General features: G+C 41.6%; 1 protein-coding gene across 3 annotated transcripts; it reads right to left on the bottom strand.

Moving 5' to 3' along the window:
- Positions 1-1246: 1246 nt before the first annotated feature.
- MDH1B (malate dehydrogenase 1B) lies at positions 1247-26509 on the bottom strand. Of its 3 annotated transcripts, none has more exons than XM_077885369.1 (12): positions 26262-26416; positions 21911-22023; positions 18244-18378; positions 17910-18052; positions 15416-15912; positions 11735-11876; positions 10349-10512; positions 7659-7798; positions 7301-7352; positions 5622-5702; positions 2807-2875; positions 1247-1926 (listed from the first exon to the last, which is right to left on the bottom strand). In XM_077885369.1, exons 1-12 carry the CDS (start codon positions 26281-26283, stop codon positions 1886-1888), a joined length of 1599 nt encoding a protein of 532 aa, XP_077741495.1. In that variant the 5' UTR covers positions 26284-26416; the 3' UTR covers positions 1247-1885. The 3 variants fall into 3 exon arrangements, with proteins under 3 accessions (XP_077741495.1, XP_077741496.1, XP_077741494.1); XM_077885370.1 differs by lacking the exon at positions 26262-26416 and adding an exon at positions 23255-23385; XM_077885368.1 differs by lacking the exon at positions 21911-22023 and having other exon boundaries at positions 26262-26509.
- Between the last annotated feature and the right edge of the window lie 51 nt (positions 26510-26560).

Genomic DNA, 26560 nt, shown 5'->3' with positions numbered 1-26560 from the left:
CTGATGGGAAGACCAGATTTGAGGTTTCCCAAGTTGATCTATGATACACATCAGGGTACCATGATAGCTAGTGCATTAGCTGAAACAAAACTCTCCGAGAGATGTTTTTGAAATGGTACCAGCATTATTTTAAACAAAGAGCAAACACTAATACTCTCCTTCTGGTGTAATTCCGTATCTTATATTAATTTGGGTCAAATATGTGATATAATGTGTGACAATTAATATCAATTTGATGTGTGCTCCTATAGGAGTCTATCCTAGAGTATCCTGGTCATCCTATAATGGTTCAAACACACAACAGCTCATATTCATGCTGGAAAGAATAGCCTGCTGGGGATGGGGCTGAGTGTTTCCTATAGTGTCTTTAAAAAGGAGAAACTCTGCTTCTGTCTCTCTCTAGGTCCCTCTAGATGTCCACCTGGAGAAGCAGCTGATTATCTGAATGGTCAGGGCTTCTTTCACTGGAAAGTATATCACTGCCTTGAAAGGTGATAGATTTTCATAGTTATATTCTCTATTCCAGCTTTTCCATCTGGTTCCTGCTGATAAGTGACCGGTATACCCGATTCAAGGGGAATGGAACAGGAAGCTTTGCTTGGGGTTCTTGGTCTGAGTTTTATTTTCCAATCTAGCTTAGTTTTGCCATGAAGAAGCCGGGTGTGTTGAGGAATGACTACCACATGCGCATCTCTGTGTAGAGCATCATGTGACTTCCCATCCAGCTATTGTTCTTTGTGGTCACACTCCTTTGTGAGAGTATCACAAGGAGAGGCAGGGGAAATGGTGGGATTAGGGCACAAAACCTCACCCAAATTCCTTAACACTGACAGACATGAAGTTTTCTTTACAATAACATCAAATGAGACGCTGACTTTGGATACAAGCAAAAGTTAGTCACCGTTTTGAATCATAATGGTGCAGAAGCAATGAAGGAGCATCTGACATTTTCCTGAATTTTCAGAAAGTAATTTGTACTGTAAGAGCTATTTAAACTACAGAGAAAGCACAGATATCAGCAGTTTTTAAAGTGACTCCTGGGCTCTCAAAAGTTCCTAATTGGCATTTGTAAAGGGTTCTGTTAGCTTGAAAATATATGAGCATGTTGTTTGACTATTACTGCTTTAATAAAGACTGTAATTTTTACTTAAACCATGTAATTATATGGTAAAAATATTATGCTTTCCTTTCAAAATTCATTTATTCAGGCCACATCTGGTGTCAAGAAACAGAAACCTATTCCATCTGAGCTAAAGCAAAAGTGTGATTTATTGTAAAGATAATTATCCCAAGCAAATCCAAGGAGAAAAAATACACAGCCAGACCTTATGAAGGTGCTGAACCTGACTAGCTCTGAAGACCTGACAGCAGAATTGTGTGGCCTTTTCTAGGTTACTACCTTTGCCCTCATCCAGACACCAACTTACTTGTCCATTTTTCTCAGTGAAAATGTTTTGATGGAGTGAGAGATAATCTAATTGATTCTAATCCAATCAGTTGAAGTCAAGGATGGTGAGGACAGCTGAGCAAACATGGCCACTTTTGTGTGTGACTTAGGTATGGCATGTGGGGGAAGCAGGCTCTCCTAGAAGCATGTTTAGTCAAGGATGCCATGACTGACAACTATCTTTTAATGTAGCTTAAAAAACAGCAATTGACACTAAACTGTATGAGACAATGGGACAATAAGTAAACCTATGAGTCGATTCAGGTCACACAACGTGATCAAATTCACTTTTTTTGTGTGTGTGTGTGCTGCAATTGTTATTGTCTAGCATAACATTATCTAAGATGGAAGTTAACCTTTCAAACTATTCTCCCCTAAATACAGACATTCATGGGTCTCTCCATATTTATTACACTACCAAATAACTTTATAGTTGGTCTAATTTATTTGTCGCTCTTCCACAGTTTTGTCTCCAGAATCTGTAAAAGGAGAATGAAAGGTATATTAAAAATTCATTAGTAACCTATGTTTTTATTAGCTTTTCATTTGTGCACTTTCTTCTGTTTCTTGGATGCCTGTATTCAATCTGATTCAATTGAGGGAGTGTGTGTGTGAGAGGGGTTCTATCTACAAGGGACATCAAACCACAAGACCATTGTTAGATCTTTGTATACAGCAAAACTAAATTCTGGCCTCCCTCTTGACCTTAATCTATTTCTATGTGCAGTGTTGCTTGGTTCCTTTGTTTCCCATTCTGAATTTTGTCTGTAGCTACATTGTCAGTTCCATTTCTACTCGTGGCCCTGCTTCTCATCTATGTATCAATTCTAATTCCCTGTGGCTACTCTACTCCAAAGCCCATCATCTTATACATTTCCAGAATGGAAGATACCATGCATTTGTTCATTTTACTGGACATCCAAATAAAAATGTGGAGCTGTGGGTGGATATCCTGACTGGTCAACCCCAAAGAAGTCTAGCATAACATTATCTAAGATGGAAGTTAACCTTTCAAACTATTCTTCCATAAATACAGACATTCATGGGTCTTGTTTTCTTAAAATATGACAACTAAGTTATAGACCTTGAAAAATCTGGACGTGCAGATCTATCTGTGTCAATTTCCTTACTTATTCATTCTCAGGGAAGGATTCAGTTGCCATTGACATAGCCCTGGTCATAAATGTAGGAAGGGAGGCTCCAGAAGCAACAGCAAGTAAAGCTGGGGATGTGAGATGGGGGGGGGGGGCGGATTTGCAAAGAACTATATCTGGGGGACACTTGATCTCTTCTACCCAGCTACCCAGTTTTATTTATAGAATAAGAACAGACTAGTTAATATTTGGTTTCCCCGCTTACCATTTATGAGTTCTTGACTATGTGGCTTTTCAGAGATGGTTTGTGGAATCGGATCTAAAAAATCCACTGCTGTAAACAGAGAATGGATAGAATAGAGATTTTAGTATCTAAAGAACACTGATTTTTGAAGTTAGTCTCATTTTCTCCTATCCTGTTCTTTCCACTCTAAGTTTCTCTGAGTGCTTGCTCTTGGGGAGCTGCAAGGTGCCTGATCAACTTTTATATGGAGTCTTGAGAAGTGTGCTGTGTTCTTCTGACCAAAACGTCATTCTCCAGACAATGTGAGTTATGACTATTAGTGCTACAGAGATTGTTTGTGACTTGTTTGGCTTAACATTTGACATAGCTAGGTCTTTTTCCTCATCTTGGAGTAGATCAGAATACATTTTATCTTTATATTCTGAAACAAAAATTAAACACATTGGATTTAGAATATAACTAACAACCTATGAAATGTTCTACGTCAGTGTTTTTCAAACTTTGTTGACTACGACTCACAGTAGAAAATGCATTTTATATTATAGTGTACTATATGCACTTGTGTGCTTACAATGAAACAAAAAAGTTACATGAAACAGGATTTATATTTTTCTTCTATTTTCTATTCATCTTTTTCTATTCTATTCTAGTGCGTTGGGAAAAATTCTGGTCTTCTCACTCACCCTTTTCTTATTACTTTTATTGCAGTTCAAGGGGGGAACAAAGGCAGTTCTTAAATTGATTTCATCACCCATGAATTTTTTTTTTTAGTAGCTTCCAGATGCAGCATAGAGCCCAGTGTGGGGCTTGAACTCACGACCCAGAGATCAAGAGCTGAGCTGAGATCAAGAGTTAGACACTGGGATCCCTAGGTGGCGCAGCGGTTTGGTGCCTGCCTTTGGCCTAGGGCGCGATCCTGGAGACCCAGGATCTCGAATCCCACATCGGGCTCCCGGTGCATGGAGCCTGCTTCTCCCTCTGCCTGTGTCTCTGCCTCTCTCTCTCTCTCTCTCTCTCTCTCTCTGTGACTATCATAAATAAATTAAAAAAATTAAAAAAAAAAGAGTTAGACACTTAACCAACTGAGCCACCCGCTGCCTCACTCACAAAATTCTTTTACCACCCACCAAACCCACACTGTGGAAAGCACTATCAAGTGATATTTGATTCTAATGCTCATTCAACAAATAGCCCCCCAAACACCTGAAATCAGCCCTATTTTCTCTACTTTCTCTACTTTATCACCACTAACATTCTTCAGTCTATGTAAGATTATAACTTATTAGAGGATCTAAGAATCTAACATTTTAATTAACAATTTGGATCATTCTGATGCCTAAACTCTGGAATACATATTCTACAACTTGCCTTTTCTCTAATCATTCTGGAAAGCTGCCAGTCACCTTGGTCATGACAGATCCGACAGTTTTTTTTTTTTTTTTTTTTTCATTTCACAAAGGCCTTGGAGCCCTCAGTTCTTGCCTTGAGTATTGCTCAATACCCGCTGGGCCAACTGGAGTCTCTTAAAATACCTATTCTATCTCGGACTGAGCTCACCATGGTCCTCTGGACAGTGATTTGGGTGGCTCCATCATCCTCTAGGGGGCCAATGAGAAAGCCAGATTAATTCTCTAAGCCTGACCCCATCCATTTCATGCTTGTCTTGCCACCCATCAGACATTTTGCTGAGCTCTCAACTAATCATTCCACCAAACTAGAGATGACCTCCACCTGCCTCTTCCAGTTCAACCCATCCTTTCGGAATCCTCTGCTGTAGCTCAGTTACTCTGTATATTGTCTTCTGAATACAACTTTAGACCGCCTTGAGTTCACAACTCTGGTCACACCTTGGGCACCTGAAATGCCTCCTTTGGCCATGTATCTCCTTCTGGTGGGGCACCTTCCACAGCTTTTCTGACTCCTCCACTTGCAGGCTTCTTTTTCACTACATGACAGTAATTCTATTCATCCTTCCAGACTCAGCTTCCATGTCATTTCTACTTGAAAGCCTTTCCTAACACTCCTGTCCCTGTCAGAACACTCCCAGTGTAGTTCTATTATACCTGGGCCGCTCTCTACATACCACTTCCTTCTCAACAGGTAGCTTTTGATTGGCTTTGCTGTGTCCCATATTAGATGGGAGAGCAAGAACAACATTTGATTCATGTTCATGTCCCTAGAACCTAGTGTGGTTTCTTTCTTCCTTCCTTTTTTTATTGTGCTAAAAACATATAACATGAAATCTACCTTTTTAACTTGTTTTTCAGTGTACAGTACTAACTATGTATGCATTGTTGTATAATAGATCTCTAGAATATTTTCACCTTGTGTGACAGAAGCAGCAGTTTCTGAATAAATGACTATTTGACTACCTTTAGCCATCTTAAGTCCCAACTGGATTTGAAGATATGAGTGTCTTCTACTTCACATATTACAAGGAACTCTCTTTCACTTGTGAGTTTCTAGATTAGTTATTATATACTCTCTTTCCTTTTGGCTTATCTTGTTTTATTGAGCTTTTTAATTCACTGTGCATCTTGGCATTTACTTCTTCATATTCTCAAGGCTCCTTTCCCCACACATGTCTGTGTGGCTATAACTCTGTCATTGTGTCCCCAGTGTCTCTCACAGTGACCAGTATAGAGAAGGTGCTCAATGAACATCTGGTAATTTCCTTTAAAATTTTAAATATGATCTGATTTTTGAATATAGGATGAGGGTGATAAAAGACGTAATTCCTACTTTGTGGCTAATAGATAAACAAATTCCTTTCTTTGAAATTTAGTGTTAAGCCTTGGATAAAAAGAACATTTTTTTTTTCAATTGATATACCTACCATCTGAGACTCTTTGGTTTTCCTGGTTGTTGTATGTGGTAGGTAAGGTGGTCTTTTCATATCCTTTGGCTAAGTCAGTCTCTAAAATTCAAGAAATTAAGTATTAAATTAATCAAAAGATTAAACAAACCTCATGCATGAATCATCTCATTGATATGCTGATAAGCAGAGATCTCCAAAGTGTGCAAAATTCTTATTATTTTCAATAATCTGATCTTGGAATCTCTGGAATAGTTTTTTGGGCAAGGTCTGAAGTTGACAGAGTCAAATATATATCTCTATCTATCTATCTATCTATCTATCTATCATCTATCTCTTGGTCTTGTTAATGAAAATAGCATAAAATCAGGTTATTCCTTTTCACAAAATCTTCTATAATGCAAGTATTATGGAAAATTTAGGACTAACAACCAGTCAAAGCAGTCAAATTTAGAATGACTGCTTTATAGCCTATTCTCAGAAAAGGAATTTGCAGCTCTATTCTGCAAAAGCAGGGAATAAAAGGGTTTCAGGGAAAACCAACTGCTCTTTGGACTTCTATGTTTGTGTCCTTGGATTCTGTGCTGCCTTTGGGCTTTATTTGCTTTTGCCCATACCTGGTGACTTGATCTCTAGGCAGAACCAGGTCTGAATTCCAAAGCCCATCCTTTGCCCTGAATGTCTCTCTCTCTCTCTCTTTTTTTTTTTTGGGGGGGGGGGGTGTCTGTCTCTCGCTGCCCACACTGCCATACTTTGACCTCACTAAACCCTCTTGTCTGGACCAAGGACAGCCTTCTGTACCCTGTCAGGTTCTTTTCACCAGTTAATTCATTCTGAGAGGCAGCAACTATTTTGATTGGGTGCAATCTATACCATACTGGTTATTAAATATTTTCAATATTTAGAAGATTAAAGAAAAGATAATAGCACTTCCTTGTAAGTTTAGGATAAGAGAAACTGGCAGTGAGAAAAATAGCTTACTACAATTTATTGTGTGTGTGTGTGTGTGTGTGTGTGTGTTTTAAGTGATCTAAAAGTAAAAGGAACATTGTGAGTTGGGTTGTGTTTCCAAAAAGATGTGTTGAAGTGCCAATCTCTGCTACCTGTGAATGTGGCCTTATTTGGAAATAGGGTTTTAGCAGATTTAGTCAAGTTAAGAAAGGGTCTTACCGGATTGCCATGACTGGTGTCCATTTAAGAAGAAGAAACCAGACACACAGAGAGAGAAGACCAGCATGTGAAGACAGAGGAAGAGATTGGAGGGATGCAGCCATAGCCCAGAATGCCAAACACTGCCAGTAGGAGAGGCAGGAAAGGGTACTTCCTTAGAGCCATCAGAGGGTCCATGACCCTGCCAACACTTTGATTTAGGTCGGCTAGTCTCATTTATTTACTAGAGAGTAAGTTTCTGTTGTTGAAGCCACCCCGTTTGTGATCATTTGTTACGGCGGGCTTGGGACATGAATACATATGTTATACACAGTGTTTATAAGGTCTTCATGTTTTTAAGATGTGATTTCTTTAGCATTCTCTTGAAATGTTCTATTTTGAAGGACATGCTGAACTTGGCATTTTATTTTGTCAACAATTTCATTTAAAAGTGATAACATGTGCATTATAGTTATCAATATTCAATAGTGATTCAGTTTTAACAAATATTTCAATAGCAGCTCAATCAAACATCACATTGAAAATATTACCTGATTGATAGGGCTGAAAACTGACCAAATCTCCAAGTGCAATAAGTTTTTCCTGTAGAAAAATTTTATAATTAGAGAAGTAGATGACCGCGATTGCTAACTTAATCAATCTTCAATAGAAAAATAATTTGGGTCTTGATTTTTAAGTAACCAACAAATATTTTTAACATGCCAGAAATTATGTAATCTAATGAATAGTGTTCTTCTATTGATTTCTTCAAACTCTTATTGCCTCCTGATTATTTTTAGGAAGAGGATGCAAATTGAACCCACAGAAAATAAGTGTATGCCTTGGCCTAGAGGAATCAATTTATGGTCATTAGCAGAGTCAGCATTTTTGTATCTATTCAGACATTACCTGAATTAGATCACTTGTCATTCTGGTCATTATTTGTTCACTGATTTCAATATCTGTGAGATCTGTAAGAACTACCCAAGTTCCATTCTCAAATTTTACAGGCATAGAAAAGACGATCCCTTCAGGAATACCAAACTGGCCTGTAGTGAGCAAACACAAAGCAAAGCAAAACAAAAGTGCTCAGAACAATAAACTCTTCATGTTAAGCATTGTAGAAAAGGACAGAGATGGTACATGATTTTTTTTTTTTAAGATTTTATTTATTCAAGAGAGACAAAGAGAGAGGCAGAGACATAGAAGAGGGAGATGGCTCTCATAGAAGAGGGAGAGGCTCCTCTGGGGAGCCTGAGGCAGAACTCCATCCCGGGGCCCCAGGATCACAACATGAGCCAAAGGCAGATACTCAACCACTGAGCCACGCAGGTGCCCCACACAGAATTTTTAGTAGTAATGGTGAACCAAATTTCTGGGAATTCCTCTCCCAGGAGGATTGAAACACTTACTCTAGAAGTATTGACTGAGCATCTCTCCAAGTTCTGGCAACTCTCTCTTCCGTGTTTCTCTCCCAAGGAAAAGCTATTGTTCCCTAGTGTTACCCCTTCAGTCTCCTCTGGCTTGGTTCAGAATCCCTGCCTCTGCCTCAGGGGCTCACACAGTCTTTCTCTTCTATTTTGTCTGGACTCCTTTTGTCTGCTCCCTGTGGCCTTTCCTTGCCTCTTTGGTAGCCCAAGGCATTTGTCCAACTGGCCTTGCGCTCTTCTAAACTCCTGTGGTGGTCCCATAGCCACAGTGGGAGGACTAGGGTGAAAGAGACAGGGGGTGGGGAAGTTGGTGATTTCCTGGCAGCTCCCAGGGCCTAGTTTGGATGTGTGCCAAATAAAAAGATTGGCAATACTTACTATTATCTACGAAACACTCAAATAAAACTCCCCCACCCCTTGTGCCTCAATCAAATGAGAAAATGATCCTTGCCATTCTAGTCATCAAAAATGGTCTTAGTAGAATAAAAATGTGAGGATAGTCAAGAAACCAGGACCTAAAGGGCCTTTCCGTAAAGGGCATGGAAGGTTCTCTGTTTAGTCTTTTTTATCTGTAAAGAGCCAGCCTATTGGGGTGCCTGGGTGGCTCAGTCAGTTAAGCTTTTGCCTCTGCCTCAGGTCATGATTCAAGGGTCCTGGATTCAACCCTGCATTACATCTGGCTCCTTGTTCAGCAGGGGGTCTGCTTCTTTCTCTCCCTCTGCTCCTCCTCCCTGCTTGTGTTCTATCTCAAATTAATCAATCAATCAATCTTAGAAAAAAAAAAAAAAAGAGCCAGCCTTATGGGTAGACAACATATGGTTTCAGGACATAGTGATTACATGCTCTTCACTTCTAATATTGCACTGTTTATTGGTGAACTCCTACAGAGATTAATTAAGCTGTTTACAAATAAAGATAAGGTTTAAATGCCTATTACACTAAAAGGTAACATACTGATTTGAATTCACCTTATTCATTAAAAGAGCACTCATGCACCTTACTGCAATTGAAAGAAGATTCACTGAGTATCTAACCCTAAAGTAGCAACAGGAAGACCCAGCAAAGCCCTGCTCTCGGTGTACAAACTCCAATGGAGGGGACTTATGCAATTAACTGCACCACCAATGAGGGCAGGCTGTGAGATGCTCTCTGACGGAGGAACAGATGCTATCTGTGTACAGAGGAGAGACAGATAAATCTGGACTTGGGGGATTTGGGGAGATTTCCTGGAAGAATAGGGAGGATGGTGGTTCCACTAACAATAACATAAGAAATATAAGAAGTAGCTCAAATTGGAGAGGAAGACAGTAAGTTCAGTTTGGTGTAGGTTGGTTTCAGGTGACAGCATTATGTCCAGGGGACAGCGTTTCCTAGGCTGCAGCTCAGCAGAGAGGCCGAGGTGGGAAGCTTTAGCAGTGAATGAGTTTGCCCAGGGAGAGAGTAAAACACAAAGGGAAGAGATGCATTAGATAGAACCCATAAGACACAGAATATCACCTGCTTGCTCTTTCCTATTTTCAAAAATGATAGAATTCTTCTGAAATAGTTTTTAGCAGATTAAAGCAGTAAGGTCGTAAAAATGCATATACAGTATTTGTGGCTGGGGAGCAAGCTTCCCCGTTCCCACTGGTGTGGTGCTCTATGATCTGCATCTTGATGTGCCCTTTGTATCCTGACCCTGCGCCTTTGCCCCTCTGGCTCCTGCGGGATGTTCTTCCCACACTAGTCTGCCAGGTGAACACTACTCCACCTTGAAGGCTTCCTGGAGGGTCACCTCCTCATTGAAGTCCGATCTGATTCTTCCTGCCATCTGCCAAAATCAACCTATTTCCCTTCCTCAGCGTGGATACAGTGAGAACAACTCAACAGAACTATGCAGTGTTTGTAGCTGGCGCTTCTTCACTTGGCTCTAGGTCTCCTGAAGGCAGCGGCCTGGTCTAATCCCTGTGTGGAACCCCCTGTGCATTCACATAAAACACAGCAGCATTTCTGATGGTTAACTGAGTGAGTGCATGAACAAATAAGTGAGTATGGAACTGTGGAGGTCTAGAAGGCTTATAGACCATGTAGGCAGAAGGCAGGGACACAGAAGCAGAAGCACGAAGCATACATGGAGGTTTTAAAATAATACAAGATAAACAAACAAACAAACAAACAAACCAGGTTTACCTTCACTTAGTACTCCTAAAGACACGATCTCCCCCGGTGGTGAGCCATGGTACCAGTATTTCAATGTAGTAGCTATACTGTGCGCAGCTAAGATGGGTCTGAATTGTTTTCCTGTGGCGGTCAGCTTTCTAAGAGTTGCCACATATTGTCTGTTTACCCACTCACTATAAGCAGAGAAAGAAAATTTTATTTTACAAAGGAGGGAGGAATGGGAATGAAGAAGAATGTTCCTTGGGTCAATGGATCCAAGTGTAAGAAATCATCTCCAAAAAAGAGAAACATGACTTCCCGTGCACCTTCCTTCTTCAAGCTTCTTCAGTCCTGTAAAAAGTCAATCAAAGAGTAATGAAATATTGCAGAAAGGAATCCCAAAGTATCAATTGAAAAACATGATAATATAAATATGGAACACAGCAAAGTGGTCAGACTGCAAGAAGAGTTGTTCCCATTATGAAGAATTTATACTATGTAGATATTATCCTGGAACCAGTGGTATCCTTCATTCTAAAGAAAATGACATCAAAAGACACTGAATTATTCACATTGAGAACTGAGGAAATAACTAAGTTGTTATCATCTAAAGTTTAAATTCAGGGAATAGTCCAGCAGGACTAGAACAGGCATTAGAGGGCTGACTCTGCTAAGTCAGTGTGTACAGTTCCAGGAGACACTGTCCCTACCCAGAGGTAGCACACTCCAGGAGGGTGGGCTCAAGAGTGCATCATTTTTGGGCATGGATGAAGTGCTCCTGACCTGAGGAAGGGATGAGGGAAAGGAAATGCGACAGCTGGAACGCCTCCGGGGCCAGCAAAGCTTAGGAAGATGCTTCAGAGTGGCTCCTCCTTCTCTCCCCTCCCTGGCCCTGTCATAAAGACAGTGCTGACTGCAGTGATGGGGTTCTTGGGGCCTTGCCTGTACTAAGCCATTTCATTTTCCCAGTGACCCTGTAGGGCCCATGCTGTGGGACCATTTCCACTTTGCAGGTGAAAAACTAAGGCAATGAGTGGTTAAGGAACGTTTCCACCCATTTCAATTTGGATACCTCTCTCTCTCTCTCTCTCTCTCTGTGTGTGTGTGTTAAATAAGACTCACTTTACATATGCTTGCTTTAGAGATAGATTTAAAGGAATATGTTAGGTACTTTAAGGATAGTCTGAAATATAAAAATTTGTAATTGCAAAATCAAATAAACTGGGCATGGGGATTGACAAGTTGCTATTCTGTATTTCTGTATCTTCAATAGAGTGCATAAACAAAGATGAGTGTGAACAATGCCAATGACAAGTTATTTTTGTACAAGGATTTCTAAGATGATTAAAGGATTATAACTACTATTATACATTTATCCAACATTGTTAGTATACCTCACTTAAAAATACACCGTACCTATCAAAAATCAAGCTCAAAACAGGACGTGAATAGTTAGGAGGTCCCCAAATAGCACTCTCATATCTGTAAACCTTGGCTTTTCTCAGATCAATGTAGTTATTTCCACTAATATTACCCCAGATGATCACATTTTTGATGCCTGTGAAGAAAAAGAAATTTAAAGTTAACATAATAATAAGCGTTAATATAAAAAATTGTCTGCAGTCTGTTTTTTGTCTGAGAGTTTTAGGATTGATCTTTTTGCTATAAAATGATCTAAGTTTATGTTCCCCCCAAATGTATAAATGACGTGGATGATTTTCTGAATCATCAGGACTTGGCAATTCCTAATCATGCTCATATGTAGGGCATATGAGTGAATTCAAGAAATACTGAAGTTGCTACTGAAAATCATACCACTGGTGTGGTCCTAACTTAACCACTCTGCTTGCTATTAGGAGAACTTTTTGTCTGCTTCAGTGCTGACAAAAAGTTCTTAATTCTGGACTGGAATAGAAATTTGGGCAAATCCTTTAACTCCTAGATGGGTTTCGTTTCCTGTAGAAGGAGGGTGTTATAATAAGAGGACCCCCAGGAACATCTAATCAACAAATAATTAGCTTCTATGTGTGAGGCATTTTTCGGTAGAAGGACGTGTTTAGAAGGAAACACATCAACCCAAATCCTTGCAACATTCTGGGGGGTTGAGGGGAGCGAGTAAGAAAGCAACTACTATAAAAAATAATATATACTGTGAAGGAAAATAAGAGGACAGGGGTTAGAGAGAAATAGAGATTAAAATTTAATATAGTTCTAAAACTGTGGATCTTCTAGGAATGTTGTACTTGAAGTGAAAATAAGTGATTTTATTAATTTATTTTTTTACCTTATTTATTTACTTAAAGACTTAATTCTCTTATAAGGTCATATCATTTCCTACGGTGGAGATTAAATTCTCTACTGTTGTGCATGAGGTTAAGATTGCTGTTTGGTTTCAAGTAACGGAACACCCTTCTGACTTGGCTTAACTAGGAGGAGTTCACTTTTCTCAGACAATAACAAGTTGAGGTAGGCAGTGACACTGGTGCTTGCTCAGCAGCTCAAAGATGCCATTCTCTTGGCTGCCCCTCATGGTCCTAAAATAGCTGCAGCAGCTCCAAGTATCACACTCTCACATGGTTGTGTCCAAAGGCAGGCAGTAGGGGAAATAATTTTTCTTATCAGACTTAAGGCTCTATATAGCTCTGCTAGAGAAATTTATAGTGGACATCTGCTGTTTTTCCTCCTAACACTTCTAACTACTGTTTTTCTATAACAGCATGCTGGTTTTCCTTTAAATAACTACCCTTTCTCAATTTCAGTCCATATGGTTTGGGTGGAGCTTTCCTCACCCCTTGGGTCTATCAATAGGCATGAGTCCCAGATTCCAGACTTCTGGCCACAATGATTGATTTGGAGATGGGCAAATGGCCCAAGCCTGGCCAATGAGATATTATCCTGCTACTTTTGTACATTTGAGAGAGCAAGCCCTCTTTCTACGGGAGTAAGCTAAGCTATGAATGCATGAGTCTGGAGACACCAGTGGCCACTTTGCCATTTGTACAGAGAGCCTGCCTGAGAATCTAGCCAATGCTGAGGAGAGCAGGACCAAGCCATAGGTCAAGAGAGAGCACAAGCCAGTCCTGACATCGTTGTCTGAGCCCCAGCATCCATCTATGCCTGGAAAAAAGCTCTCTTTGATTTCAGTCGCTTTGAGTGGACTTTCTGTCATTTGCAACAGAAAGAGTTCTAACCAAGCCAATACGCATGGTCTGAGAAGCAGGGCTCTGCATGAACTGAACTCAAGGGATATCCTGAAAAGGTCCTCTACCCTCTTGGCATCTGGACTGTTCCCTGAACGATTCTCCTTGATGGTTTCAGGTGCCTTTGCTTAGCTGTCTTTGTTGGTGTGAAGTTTCTCGTTGCTACTCTGTTGACAGTTTCGGTTGACTGCTGTCCCTCTAATGTCTCTCTCTCTCCTTTACCCAACCTATCTCAATTTCTCTTTCTTCTGCTTCTCATATGCTTATTGGCTTTGGGTACAGGAGAGCTTACAATTTGTGGCACCAGCAGACCCACATGAGAGCAGCTTTCTGGTTGAAAGCCCTCACCTTGTTTTGTTTTGTTTTTTTAAAGATTTTATTTATTTATTCATGAGAGACACAGAGAGAGATGCAGAGGGAGAAGCAGGTTCCCCTCAGGGAGCCCAATATGGGACTCGATCCCAGGACCCCGGGATCACGATCTGAGCCAAAGGCAGACGCTCAACCACGGAGCCACCCAGGTGACCACCTCTGTCTTGTTTTAAACTTCATAACACTGCCTCTTCTTGGCACTTTGCTCAGTTTATTGGAAATCTTTTGTATAAAGCAGTGTCTACATATCTGTATGCAAGGTTGGCAAACAGATAAAAGGATCAGAAAATGTTTTCCTTTCCTACTGAATAATTTTATAGCAATTTGGCTAAGGTAATTACTGAAGTTGGGGTGAGGCACTTAAGATTTGTATGCAGGAGTACCAGACATGATGCCTCTAGGGCTTCACTGTAAAGAAATGGGTGATACGGCCCTTGCTCTAAGTGTTAGGGGCTCACCGAAGCCCTTTATAGCTCCACTTTACAGCATGCTAGGCTCACATTTCATTGTCTCCCCATTGTCTTGAGGGAACGCCATGAACCAACCTGTGTTCTCAATGGGCTTTGTTGCACCTCCTCCATCTAAAGGTACCGACAGCTAAAACGTGTCAAAGATGATAAATAGTTTTAAATACAGCACTCCCCTTTTAAATACAACAATCCATTTTCTGATCCTCATGTGCCTCAGATGTCTTCTCGTTCAAAGACTAATTTCGGGGCAGAAGCCAATCAGATATCACAATCCCATGGACAAGTTTAATACCCTTGCAAATGTTTACTGGGCACCGGGCACTTTTCTAAGCACTTTCAAAATAGTATTTCTTTGAATCTTCATGCCAGGGCTAGGAGGTAAGTGCTATTAACATCCTCATTTTACAGGAGGAAACGGAAGCACAGCAAGGTTAGGTGATTGCCCCAGTCACATGGGTGGGGAAGTGGGGTGGAGCCACTTAAACACACCCCTGATGACTTTTTTTTTAATAAAAGAAGTGATTACCTTAGTTGACTATCATTATGGAAAATTGAAATATTAGGTTTCAAATTATAACTTGAAATACAGAAATCTTATTAAACATTTGTTTATTCATTTTTAAAGTGATGGACAAAGTTAGCCAGTCATGAAAAACGGTAAGAAAAAGATGTTCAGGGTAGCCCCGGTGGCCCAGGGGTTTAGCACCACCTTCAGCCCAGGGCCTTATCCTGGAGACTGGGGATCGAGTCCCACATTGGGCTCCCTGCAGGGAGCCTGCTTTTTCCTCTGCCTGTGTCTCTGCCTCTCTCTCTTTCTCTCTCTCTCTCTCTCTCTCTGTGTGTGTGTGTCTCTCATGAATAAATAAAATAAAATCTTTAAAATAAAAAAAAAGATGTTCACATGGTAGTCAAATCACACAATAAGAAGTTCTTTATATCTGCTTCATACTTTCTATTCCAGGCATCTGGAATAATCCTAAAGGTCGTGGTGTTTTTCCTAGCTGCTTTGAAATCATGTTGTTTAAAAACAGAAACAGAAACAGAAGCTCACTCACACGAGGGGGTTGTTCTCAGTTTTCTGGCCAGCACAGCTTTGGCTTGGCCTTCCACGCCCAGTGCCACAGCGACGATGTTGTGTGCCAGGTTTGGGGCGTATCTCATAAGCAAAACCGTTTTTAGATTCACAAACGTTTTTCCTCCCACAATAACTCTAACAGAATTGTGAGCATTTTTCTCGATCAGGTATCCATAGAGTCTACACAGAGGCAGCCTGCTTCGGATGCAGCCTTCTAGAGTGTACACCTCCTGGTCGGTGCTGTCATCCAGGATGATGACCACGTGGGCCTGGCGGAAGGCATCCTCCACTCGGGTGCAGATGGAGATGCTCTGGAGCAAGGGTGCCACCAGGTCCTGAGTCTCTGCCACAACACTGCGGAGATTTTCTTCTGCCTCCTTATTGTCAAATAGATTTAGGCTGATTTCTGTGTGCATCCCAAACACTTCGCCACTTGTCAAGATGGGAATTAGGTTGTAGCAGGCAGGAACAGAGGCACTAGTAAAAATGCAAAGCCAGATTATGAATGGTTAAATCTTTTGTTCCTGGCAAGCCTTTATTCTTAATAGATATTTCTGTGTGTGCATTAATAGGGTGATCTAATATCTCAAATAGGCATAACAACTGCATAGATTTTTTAAGGTGAGAGAGCAAAAATTGAGAGAAAAAATTCTTACTACTCATCTCTTGCTCTGGCCATCTGAAAACAATCCCAAAATAAGACATGTACCTGCTTAAATGACTTTTCCAATAAGATAGAATATGAAGAAAGCAAAATTCAAAAGAATGGTGTCATATTACTCTAATTACCTGTTTACACTTTCTTTTAAAAAGGTAAAGAAGTAACAAGTTTTATTTAACCATAGCGCTTTTCTACTTTATACCCTCACCTACAAAGTAATGACATTTTTTTGGGAAAGGATTATCTTCTCTAAATCCTTGCAAAGAATCCTGAGAGCAGCATGGGTTAGGTATTATGTACCTATACCCACAATTTGGCAAGTACCTGGGTACTTTATAGCTTGGCTACCAATCAAGAGAGGTAAGACCCTGATGGGAGCTTGGAAATGCATCTGGGCAGTTTCGATTTTCACAGTGCGTTTGGGGAGGGGTTCAAAGATGGTTTTGACAGTATCTGTACCATTTTAATCCTTTAAAAAATATCTAAGGGAGAGATCATATTTATTAAATCTGGGTGTGAAGTTCATACTTATGCTTATTATGTCATTCTTAATTCTTTTTTGAATTGAAATATTTCATAACAAATAATCTTCCAAAGGAGCATGTATATTAGGACACGTGCATGCGTAGTAAGAAAGAAGGGCAGTGTGAGAGACACAGTGAGGGCTGGGGAGGGAGAGATGGAGCAAGAAGAATAGGAAGAGACACACAGAGAGAGATGAGATGGAATGCAGAGACAGACAAAGGGTGTGAACAAAGACTGCTGTGCCCAACACTGAACTCAGTGAGGAGTGAGAGAGGAGGAAAAGTAAAGAGCAAAACTGAGGTATCGTATAAATCCCCAATGGGTCTTTTTTCTTCTTTTTATAAGTTTTCATTACCAAGGAGGTATCCACTTCAAAGATGGCTGTCTGGAATAAACACACTGCCAACCACACTGCTAAAGAGCCAGGAGCCTTCCCGACACTGAAGCTTGGGTGTTTTAGAGATCTCTGAGGTCAATAACTGGCTGTCTGGGCCACTTCTTTTTTTCTCTTTCCAAGCTTTACATTTCCACTCTTAGGTTTTAAATTCAGCAGTAGAGGGTGAGCCCACAAAACCCAAGACCCCCACTCTCAACCCCAATAAAAGCAGAGCCCTAGGCCCACGTGTGCTCACATGTTCTCTCTCTCTTCCCACCGGTGACTTCATTGTGTGGCTTCAGGGGTGCTGTGTAATTTCCAGGATGTGTAAGTAACAGACCCCCTTTCCCCATGTTTCCTGATGGTTATTGCTGAGGGTGTCTTGTAATTGTAATAAGAACCACAGGCTGGTCCAGCCACAACATTGGTCATTGAGGTGGGCACACAACATGAGGTTACAGAGGAAGAGCTAAGGTCAGCTGTAGCAGGTGGGAGAGAGCAGGAGGGTAGCAGTGAGACTGGAGTGGGAAGAGGAGAAAAAAAGGGAGAGAATGGGAAGGAAGGGTGGCAAGGCAAAGAGTAAGAAGGCCAGCAGCAGACAACATGAGAGACACAGAATGAGGGGATAAGAGATGCAGACAGGGTTACCAAAGTAATGATATTTGCAATACAGTTGCTCTTAGATTTCACACATGTGTGTGCATACATACACCCATAATCTAAAACTTAAACATGAAGCTATATTGGGGGATATATATGTACAGATACATGTATCCACACATGTACATATATATGCATGTGAATCTCAAACTTGACATTCAGCTGTTCTTCCATCATGGACTTAACCCCACATTGTTATCCTTTCCAAATGGAACACCCAATCTCATGAATCCTGGAGTTCAGCTGTCCTACCTGGTGATCCAGACCTGCAAAGGGTTGATGAGGTCTTTCCTGGCTTCTTCCTCCAGTTCTTTTTCTATATGTGTCTCCAGGTTTTCTTGAGCAATTATCTTCATCAGCTCAGTAGTCATGCTAGAGGTGACACCATGGTAAAGCTAAATATTAGGAAAGAAAAAGTCAACACTGAGAATAATCAGCTGACAAGGATTATAATGGGAAGTTCTTGTTGAAAGCCAGAATAGAATAAAAAGAAAGCTAGGAGAATACTTTGGAATGCAAGACAGTTGAAGAACAACGTAAGAGAATGGTAATGTTTTGAGCAGAAAAACCAACTTAATCCACACACCTGGGCGTATTCCAGGAACTCGTTATATCCTCCCAAAAGCAACCCCTCTCCTCCACGGTCCAACAGCTCTCTCCAGATGATGGGGGAGTTTTTGTGACTCCACTTATTCTTTTCACACAGATCTTTTAACCACTCCTATTGAATGATATTCCAAGATAAGTCATCCATTGAATCTCTCTCAGAATTCAGTTCGATACTTCAGAATTCAGACATGAACTAGCTTGTTTGTTTTTTTTACTACCACTGAGTATACATAATAAAATTTAGATATCTTTACACTGTAAAATGTAAATAGAGAAAATAGTGGTGAGTTAAGTAACAAATTAATCAAATACGAAAGACTAGTCTTCAAATTTGCTGACCAAATAAAGGTACTGAAAGTTGCTCTCTTTGCCAAGGAGACCGGGAATCCAAGTGGTCAACTTGAAAGAGAAGCTGAATTTTCCAACTCATCTGATTTCAAAAAAATTCAACTGGTTCTTCCCTTGCCCTTATATATTTCCAGTCTTAGGGCCACATAAATTTGATATTGCTTTCCAAAGATGTGGGTATAGTTTATCATTCAGACTGAATTAATGAGCTAAAAGTTATCTGTGGGTTTCTAATAATACTCATCAGAGAAAGTTTAAATCATCATTATCTGGTTTGTGTGGCCCAGGCCTTCCAATGAAAAGAGCTGAATAGAGACAAAAGCAACATTCTTGTAAATTAAGTACAGGCCAGAATTCTTATCATTGGAGGCATGTGAAATGAAGTTTCCTTACACATAAAATCTTAGAAACCAATTTCTCTTCATGATGTTAAAGATCTCTCTGCCTTTATCTTTCCTTGAAGTAAATGCTATTGTAAGGATTCCAGCATGGTCCCCCTGGTCATTACATAGCCTGACCAGTGAAGTGCCAGGCCCCTGGAGAAAGGACCTTCAGCACCAAGTGGGGCATGTCGATGTCTTGGTAGGAGCTGGGGGCATATGTATGGGGCTGGAATGTGAGGGTGCAGAATCAAGAGTGGACCGTCAAGTTGGACAAGGGAAAATTTATCAATATAAATCACTCTCCCGCAACTCAAGGGTACATATCCTGGCAAGAACCTCAGAAGACAGAGGTAACATGTTGCTAGGATGGCTCTTCAAAGCTTGGAGAAGGTGATGGTTCATGTGAAATGAAACAAATGCTAGAATGTCCATGGAAAATGATGGAAGAAGGAATCAAAACGCTTAGAAAAATGAGTATGCTGGAGTGGCTATGCTACTATGGAAGGCTGGAAACCTACTAGTCCATTATGTTCTCCACAAGCGCCCAGAGGACACTCCATTCATCAAAATGGTAAGTACTGTACTGGTGATAGGTTCTCAGCATCCTGAGATGCTGTACTGGTGCATCCTCAGCATCCTGAGATGCTGTACTGGACTGGACTGGTGATAGGTTCTCAGCATCCTGAGAAGCCTGGTGTGGCTGCCCATGCTAGGCCATGGCTATTAAAGAACATTCTGTCATAGAGCTAGACTCCCTGATGGAATCAGTGTTGACAGAATCCTGAAATAAAAGAGGCCGGGGGTGGGGGCAGTGCCCACTAGAGAACATCTATTTTGATAAGAGCACAAAACAACCCAGCAGATAAGGTAACTTAGCTGAAGGCACAACGGGCTTACAAAAGAGACAGAGGTGATGCTACAGCCCTAGAAAACAAGCCACTACTCACCAAAGCTGATTGAGCCGTTGTTGCTGCTGCATGTCCAATGTGCTGGCAGCAAAGACCAACACTCACCCCTTGATAATGGCACTATCCCTCAAAGATGTTAACCAGCCTCTCAGTGGCAATTTGATAACACTGCACCCCCTCCATCCTAGAAAGGGCAGTGATTCATCTTGGCTAGAATCAACATATACTCTGGGTAAAGAAATGCCTTTTCTGCTTGTAGGGCTTTGGCCAGTACCCTGCCCAAGAGCTTATAAAATGTTCAACCCAGCAATATGGGATTCTGCATAACATCACTTTGAACCACTTTGGAGTAAAGCATGTGTGGAATTGGGCACGTCACCATGGGATGCACTGGCCCTATCATATATCATGTCATCTAGCAGCCTGATAGACAGGACAGTCCACTGAAGGTGCTTGGGTTGCTATATTGTAAGGATAAAGCACTGTCTTTCCGGATGCAAAATATACTATGAACCAATAGAGTGCTTTTCCCCACTAGGTGCAATACATGAATCCAGGAACCAACAGATGGAGTTAAGAGTGATCTCATTTACCGTCTCTCCCAGTGACCCACTTGGAGAATTTGTGCTTCCCCAAGTCCATTTAACTCTGGATTCTATGTGTCTGGAGGTTCTAAATTCCAGAAGTGCAAGAGTGTTTCTATTAGGAAGAGTTCCATTAAACTTTAAGCTATGGCTACTGCTTGGTCACTTTTAGCCCCCGTGCTAAGAGTCAAAGAAAGGAGTTACCATCCTGGAAGGAGTAACTGCCCTGTTGATCAGGGGTATGTGGGCAAGAAAGAATATTTGGTATCTGGGTGATCCACTGGGGCATTGTTGGTACTGCCATGCTCAATTTTGACAGCAACTGTACATGTGCTGCAGTCACATCCTGACAAGGGAGTGGAGACAAGGACTCAGACCCCTAAAGATACAGGTCTAGGTCATCATGTCTCATAAATCACCTAGACCAGCAGAGGGTGAGGAGGATGGACATCAGATCATAGCCAAGAAAGGTGATGTGTGTCAGTTACAGCCCTAAAATGATACGCATTAGAAACTATCGTCTTTTTGATTGGCCATACTCTTGTAAAGTTTCCTCAGGGAAAGATGCCAACCAGAGCCCCATAATTGGGGCTCCTGGATGGTATGAACTTATATGGAGCATACAGATTCATATCATCTGGTGAATTGTAGCAGATCCTGTTATATGTCGTTCAGATTCCCCCTTCATGACCAAGACACTCATTCCCTGGGCCACCAGGTGTACTGGCTGCTGATAGCTCAGTGCTGAGTCTCTCTCTCCAGGAACCGACCTCATAGAAGTTCTCTTGCCCAGAGTTAAGTCCCCTGTCCAAGGTAGCCTGCATCCAAGGACTATTAGTTGTACAAGTACAAGAGCCCTTTGCCTGTATTTGGGGTATCTCTCCAGGGCCACCACAGCTTCAGAGGTCAGGGCTGGCTGAGCAGCATGGTGGTTCATCTTCGCCCGTTGCACAACACTGCTATCCTCATTCTTTCCCAGAGCATTGTTCTCAAGAGCACCCCCAGTAAAGGAATCTCCTTCCCCCAAACCTCTGTCTGTTTGTGGGGAACGCAGTTTGGAACGCAGTTCCAAAGAAGGGTATTTCGAATAAGAAAGTGCCTTGTGTCGTTAAAAATCAAATGAAGGAGAATGAAAAGTTAAGAAGGATAACATAGATAACCTGGATTCTTGGGAGAAAAAAAACAGCTAAATTTATTCTACTGATTGGTTAGGACCTCATTTGTTTTATTAGGTACAAGGAAGAAAAAACATATAATGTTCTGAGACTGCTAAGTAAGAATTAATTTTATTAGTGTTAAAATGTCAGTAGTACATGAACATTCATTATTAGAAGCCCATCTGATACATTGGTTAATATTTCATTAAATTAGACCACAGTTTTGTGAGTGTGTGAGTTTAACAAACAATAAAAGTTTCTTACCTCCCAAACATGAGGATGTTGTGTAATTTTATGTATGTGAAAATCAGGAAGATTCTTTTGTAAGTAGTCTGCTAGAAGTTCTGCTTTGGCATAATATGGGCAATCTGCTCTACCTAAAAGAGTTCAAATTTGTAATATTTTTTGATATCATACAGAAATTATGTAGTTACAAGTATTTGTCATATAATAACAGAAACATACAGTTATATTTTATAATATAGAATTATCATATGCACTGCCACCATATAAACTTCTGATTTTTATAACAGTAGCAAAAATAAAATTATTTCATAGGAGGTGAGAATCTTAATGTGGAAAGAAGCAAAGTCTATAGGATATTTACTCTCCTCCAGTATTGTGCTAGACCTCACTTTCTCTAAGGGGCTGTCATGCTACTAACTGAGCATGAACTACTAGGAATGAACTGACTACTCATTAGTAGCCACTAAAAGGCAAAATGTGAAGGGAGGAGTGGTGGTAAAATCACATGTAGATTTGATATGTGCTGCTGGGAATGATACTAGTGAAGCTGAGGGAGAGAGAAGAATCTGGGATAACTTCTATTTTCTGGCTTGGGTAAATGATCCTGCACTTACTAAAAAGAAACCACACATAAGACATTTAACTACAGACAAGTGCAGTTGGAAGTACGTGCAGTGTGTCTAAGTGGATACGACCCGCAGGTGGCTGTTCCTGTAGGTCTGAAGTGCAGGCCCTGTGTAAGGGCTTAAGATACAGACTTTGTAGCCTCAACACCCAGGAAGTTAAAACCACCAGAGTAGATGGATTGGGCGTCTGATGGAGTAGGAGGGCCAGAGGCCAAGGGCAGAGCATCTTCTGCAACAATCTTCCCCAGTTACTCCCAACCAAGAGATCTTAACTCATGGCAACTTCTAAGACATCAACCATCTCAACCACTCCCTGTTAGCCTCTCTGTTTAGTTCAAATCCATGGTTCATGATTCAAACCACACTCTGTGGCTCACGTTTTAAATTGTCTTGCCCCACTATGCCTCTGGCAAATCGGCCTGGTAAAAAGCCTCACCCTGGATGAACTGTTACCTGCCTTTTTTGTTTCTGGGTTCCATCTACTAGGCACCCCTGGAGAAACATGTTAGAAGCAAGCAGAGGGGCACCCTTATAAATTCATGGTCTCTAGCCTCAACTGGACTTCAACTCTGCCTGGAGATCCTTCCATTTTCCTTATCAGCATTCTCTTCTGTTCTCCACAATTACTGTTCCAAATATGACCATTTCCCGCAAACCTCTTCCTTCTCTTCGTTTTCCCACACTGCCAGTAGAGATAACCTTGCTTTTTACTTTACAAAAACAAAAACAGGGGCACCTGGGTGGCTCAGTAGTTGAGCATCTCCCTTTGGCTCAGTTCGTGTTCCTGGGGTCCTGGGATCGAGTTCCGCATCGGGCTCCCTGCAAGGCGCCAGCTTCACCTTCTGCCTATGTCTCTGGCTCCCTCTCTGTGTCTCTCATGAATAAATAAAATCTTAAAAAAGAAAACCCAAATCATACAAAATGGCATCATCTGGGAAATCCCCTAATCCCTACCATCATACTTACAGGCTGTCTGCATCGGGATTCATCCTTTCCTTTTTTTTCTCCTATTCATGGAAGACAGCTCCTACCTCCTGTCCAGCTCTAATCTCACCACTTATGCTCTGAACACCACCCTCTCCCTCCTCAGAACTGCCACCAACTCTGCTTCATTGGTTAACCTCTCTTTCAGCATCTTATCTCTGTTCTTAATGGTCCTTTTCCATCCTATTTAAATATAGCCAAGTTATATTTGTTTCTCCTGTCTTGAGAAACAAAAACCTATGTCCCTCTCTAGCTGTTGCATTCTACTTGTATTTTTCTATTATAACTTCTTAAAAGAGTTCTCTACACTTGCCATCCCCAGTTCTTCACTTCCATTTATTTCCCATCCCACTGCAAACTGGCTTTAACCATAATTCTCTATCAAGGACCTCCAAGTCTTTACACTCAGTGTATACCTTTTGATCCTTTTCTTGTAGATATTTTCTTGTTGGCACTTGCCCTCTTCTGTCCTTCTGAAACACTGACTAGGATGGGGTCATTTTTCAGGTTTTTGTCCTACTTCTCTGGCCATTCTGACTTTACTTCGTAGGTTCTTATTCCTTTATCAATCCACTAAATGTTAGTATTCTTCAAGGCATCTTCATACTCTATGCATTCTTCCTGGATAATCTCTTCCACTCCCTTGGTTTCAAGTAGCAATCTGCACATCCGGTTCAGAACTATGGTTTTATCTAGATGTTTATGCCTTCCTGCATTTTTCCATTTCCCTCTGAATGTCTCATAGACACTCAGCGCGTCTAAGACAATTTTGCCACAACTCCCCCACTGAATCTGCTCCTTCTCTTTTGTTCTTTATGTTCATCTATGCAGAGATGAGAATTGAGAGTATCCACAGTATTAAGCCTACTTTTCCACTTTTTTTTTTTTTTTCAGTGACTCGTCATCTACCCATTTTTCCAAACTACTGTTTGGAAATAACTTTAACTTTTTCTTCTCCTTTGCCTTCCTCCACCCAATTAGACATCTAGCTCTATGAATTATGCCCCCCTAATATCTCTCCCGCCCACTCACTTCCATTTCCATTGCCTGCCATCCTAGGCTAAGCCACCGCCACCTCCTTCTTGGACTATTGCACCTAACTGAGGTCTTGGGATCTACTCTTTCTATTCTCATAGAGAATATCATTAGAATAAAATGTAAATTTGATTATGTGTCTCCTTCCAAAAGCCTTCCATGTATTTTGGATAAAATTTTAAATACTGACCATGGCTCATAAGAATATATATCTAATTCTGGCTCAGTGTATGATACTCTCTTTCTTGTACCCTTTGCTACAATCCTACTAAATCTATTTCCATTTTCTGTTTATTGTGCATTCTCAATCTTTACCAAACTAGCTTTCCTCATTCCAACCCCAGTCCTATCATCTCTGCATTAATTACTCTTTTCTTCCCTACTTTCTTTCTGCTTGGTAACTCTCTATTTAAAGATCTCTGCTTTAAAAAACCACTCCCTCTGGGAAGCCTCACTCAAGGCTCCTGCCACTGCTCCTACAGAACCCACCCTGCCTCTGGCACACATGCAACATTCTTTGCAAGTTCACTGCCTTCTCAGCATATAGTCAGTAAGTACTCAAAAATGTTCTTCTGGATGAATAAAGAAGCAAAGGAGGGATCCCTGGGTGGCTCAGCGGTTTAGCGCCGCCTTCAGCCCAGGGCCTGATCCTGGAGACCCAGGGTGGAGTCCCGCGTCCGGCTCCCTGCATGGAGCCTGCTTCTCCCTCTGCCTGTGTCTCTGCCTCTCTCTCTGTCTGTCTCTATGTCTCTCATGAAATCTTTAAAAAAGAAGAAGGAGAAGGAGAAGGAGAAGGAAAAGGAGAAGCAGCAGCAACAGAAATAGACTTCCAGGCAAATGGGAAATGTCAATTGTGTTAATACATCCGAAAGTTCAAATAAGGATGAACAGCTTCTGTAAAAGTCTTTGGTGACTTTGGTGAAGGCCATTCCTGAAAGGAGGCCGAAGTAGAAGGCAGACGGAGTCCAAGAAGGGCCTGAAGATACAAAAGCCGCCTACTCTTTCAGGAAACTTGCTGAGAAGCGTTGGGGGCAAGGACAATAATAGCCTGTTGCTTTTACTAAGACCCTTTAGTGACATTCTGGATGTCAGGGCCCATTTTCAATCCTTCTCCTCCGTTGCTGACAAGGGTGGGCTTCCTAAATGCAAACCCGTTAAGGATGCTCTCCTGCTTAAAACATTCTTAAGACGCCTCACTGCTCCCAGTTCAAACACCTTTGTCGGGCGCACTTCAGGTGCAAGGATCTGGTTGCTTCTCCCATTGTAGCCCCAGGTCCATATCTTCCTCCATATCTAGTTCCTCCATTAGGCCACGAGACTTCCAGCCTCTGTTCCTTAATCTGGAATGGCCTCCCTATCCCAAACCTTCACAAATCAGCTCCTGCAACACCTCCCAGAGCCCTGCGCACATCTCCCTCAGTCCATTAATTAGGGCGGATCAAAATTACTTGTTTACGTGCTTCTGTATTCCGTGACACTGAAAGGTCTCGAAGGCCCGGGTGTATCCTTTCCCCCACTCTCTCCCCAGCGTCGGGGTGCTTTGCACAGGACCCTGCTCAATAAACATCTTTGAATGGATGCATAAGAAGCCTGGGGTGGTCCATATAAGGGGCTGGAATTGCTAGAACAAAAGGCAGTTACGAAGATCACCGCCCAGCGTCCACAGGAGGCGAGTAGTCGTCGGTGTTTCGAGCGATCTGCGGGAGGACGTGGGGCTCACTCACCCGCAAGCACGAACTTGGCCATGTTAAAGCCTCCCCTCGGGCAGGAATCGCGGCGGGGCGGTTTCCTGGCAACCACGGCGTGGCGCAGGCGCACTGTGAACTGAGCGCGGGGTCCGGGGTCCCGGACGGAGAGCTTAGGTCTTGGGGAACACGATCACACACTATCTTGAAAAGCTTTATGCGCTCCCCTGTCCCCCCCATCCCTGAACCCAAGGAAACCAGTCGTTCTCTTCGGTAGGCTTTCCTTTTGCCGAGCAAGCCTCTCCTACCGCCGGGAACGTAAGCTTTTTGACCTCGGA

Source organism: Canis aureus, chromosome 36 (assembly GCF_053574225.1).
Source record: "Canis aureus isolate CA01 chromosome 36, VMU_Caureus_v.1.0, whole genome shotgun sequence".
Classification (NCBI taxonomy): Eukaryota; Metazoa; Chordata; class Mammalia; order Carnivora; family Canidae; genus Canis; species Canis aureus.
The sequence above is the reverse complement of the archived record's forward strand: the minus strand, read 5'-3'. Positions and strand labels throughout refer to the sequence as shown.

Excerpts from the sequence above, each read along its gene's own strand:
- MDH1B (XM_077885368.1), bottom strand. The coding sequence starts at position 26,462 with ATGGGGGGGACAGGGGAGCGCATAAAGCTTTTCAAGATAGTGTGTGAT. Across the intron at positions 15,913-17,909 it reads TTGCAGGTCTGGATCACCAG|TGCCTCTGTTCCTGCCTGCT; the intron begins GTAGGACAGCTG and ends CATTTTTACTAG. Across the intron at positions 10,513-11,734 it reads TTGAGCTTGATTTTTGATAG|TGAGTGGGTAAACAGACAAT; the intron begins GTACGGTGTATT and ends CTCTGCTTATAG.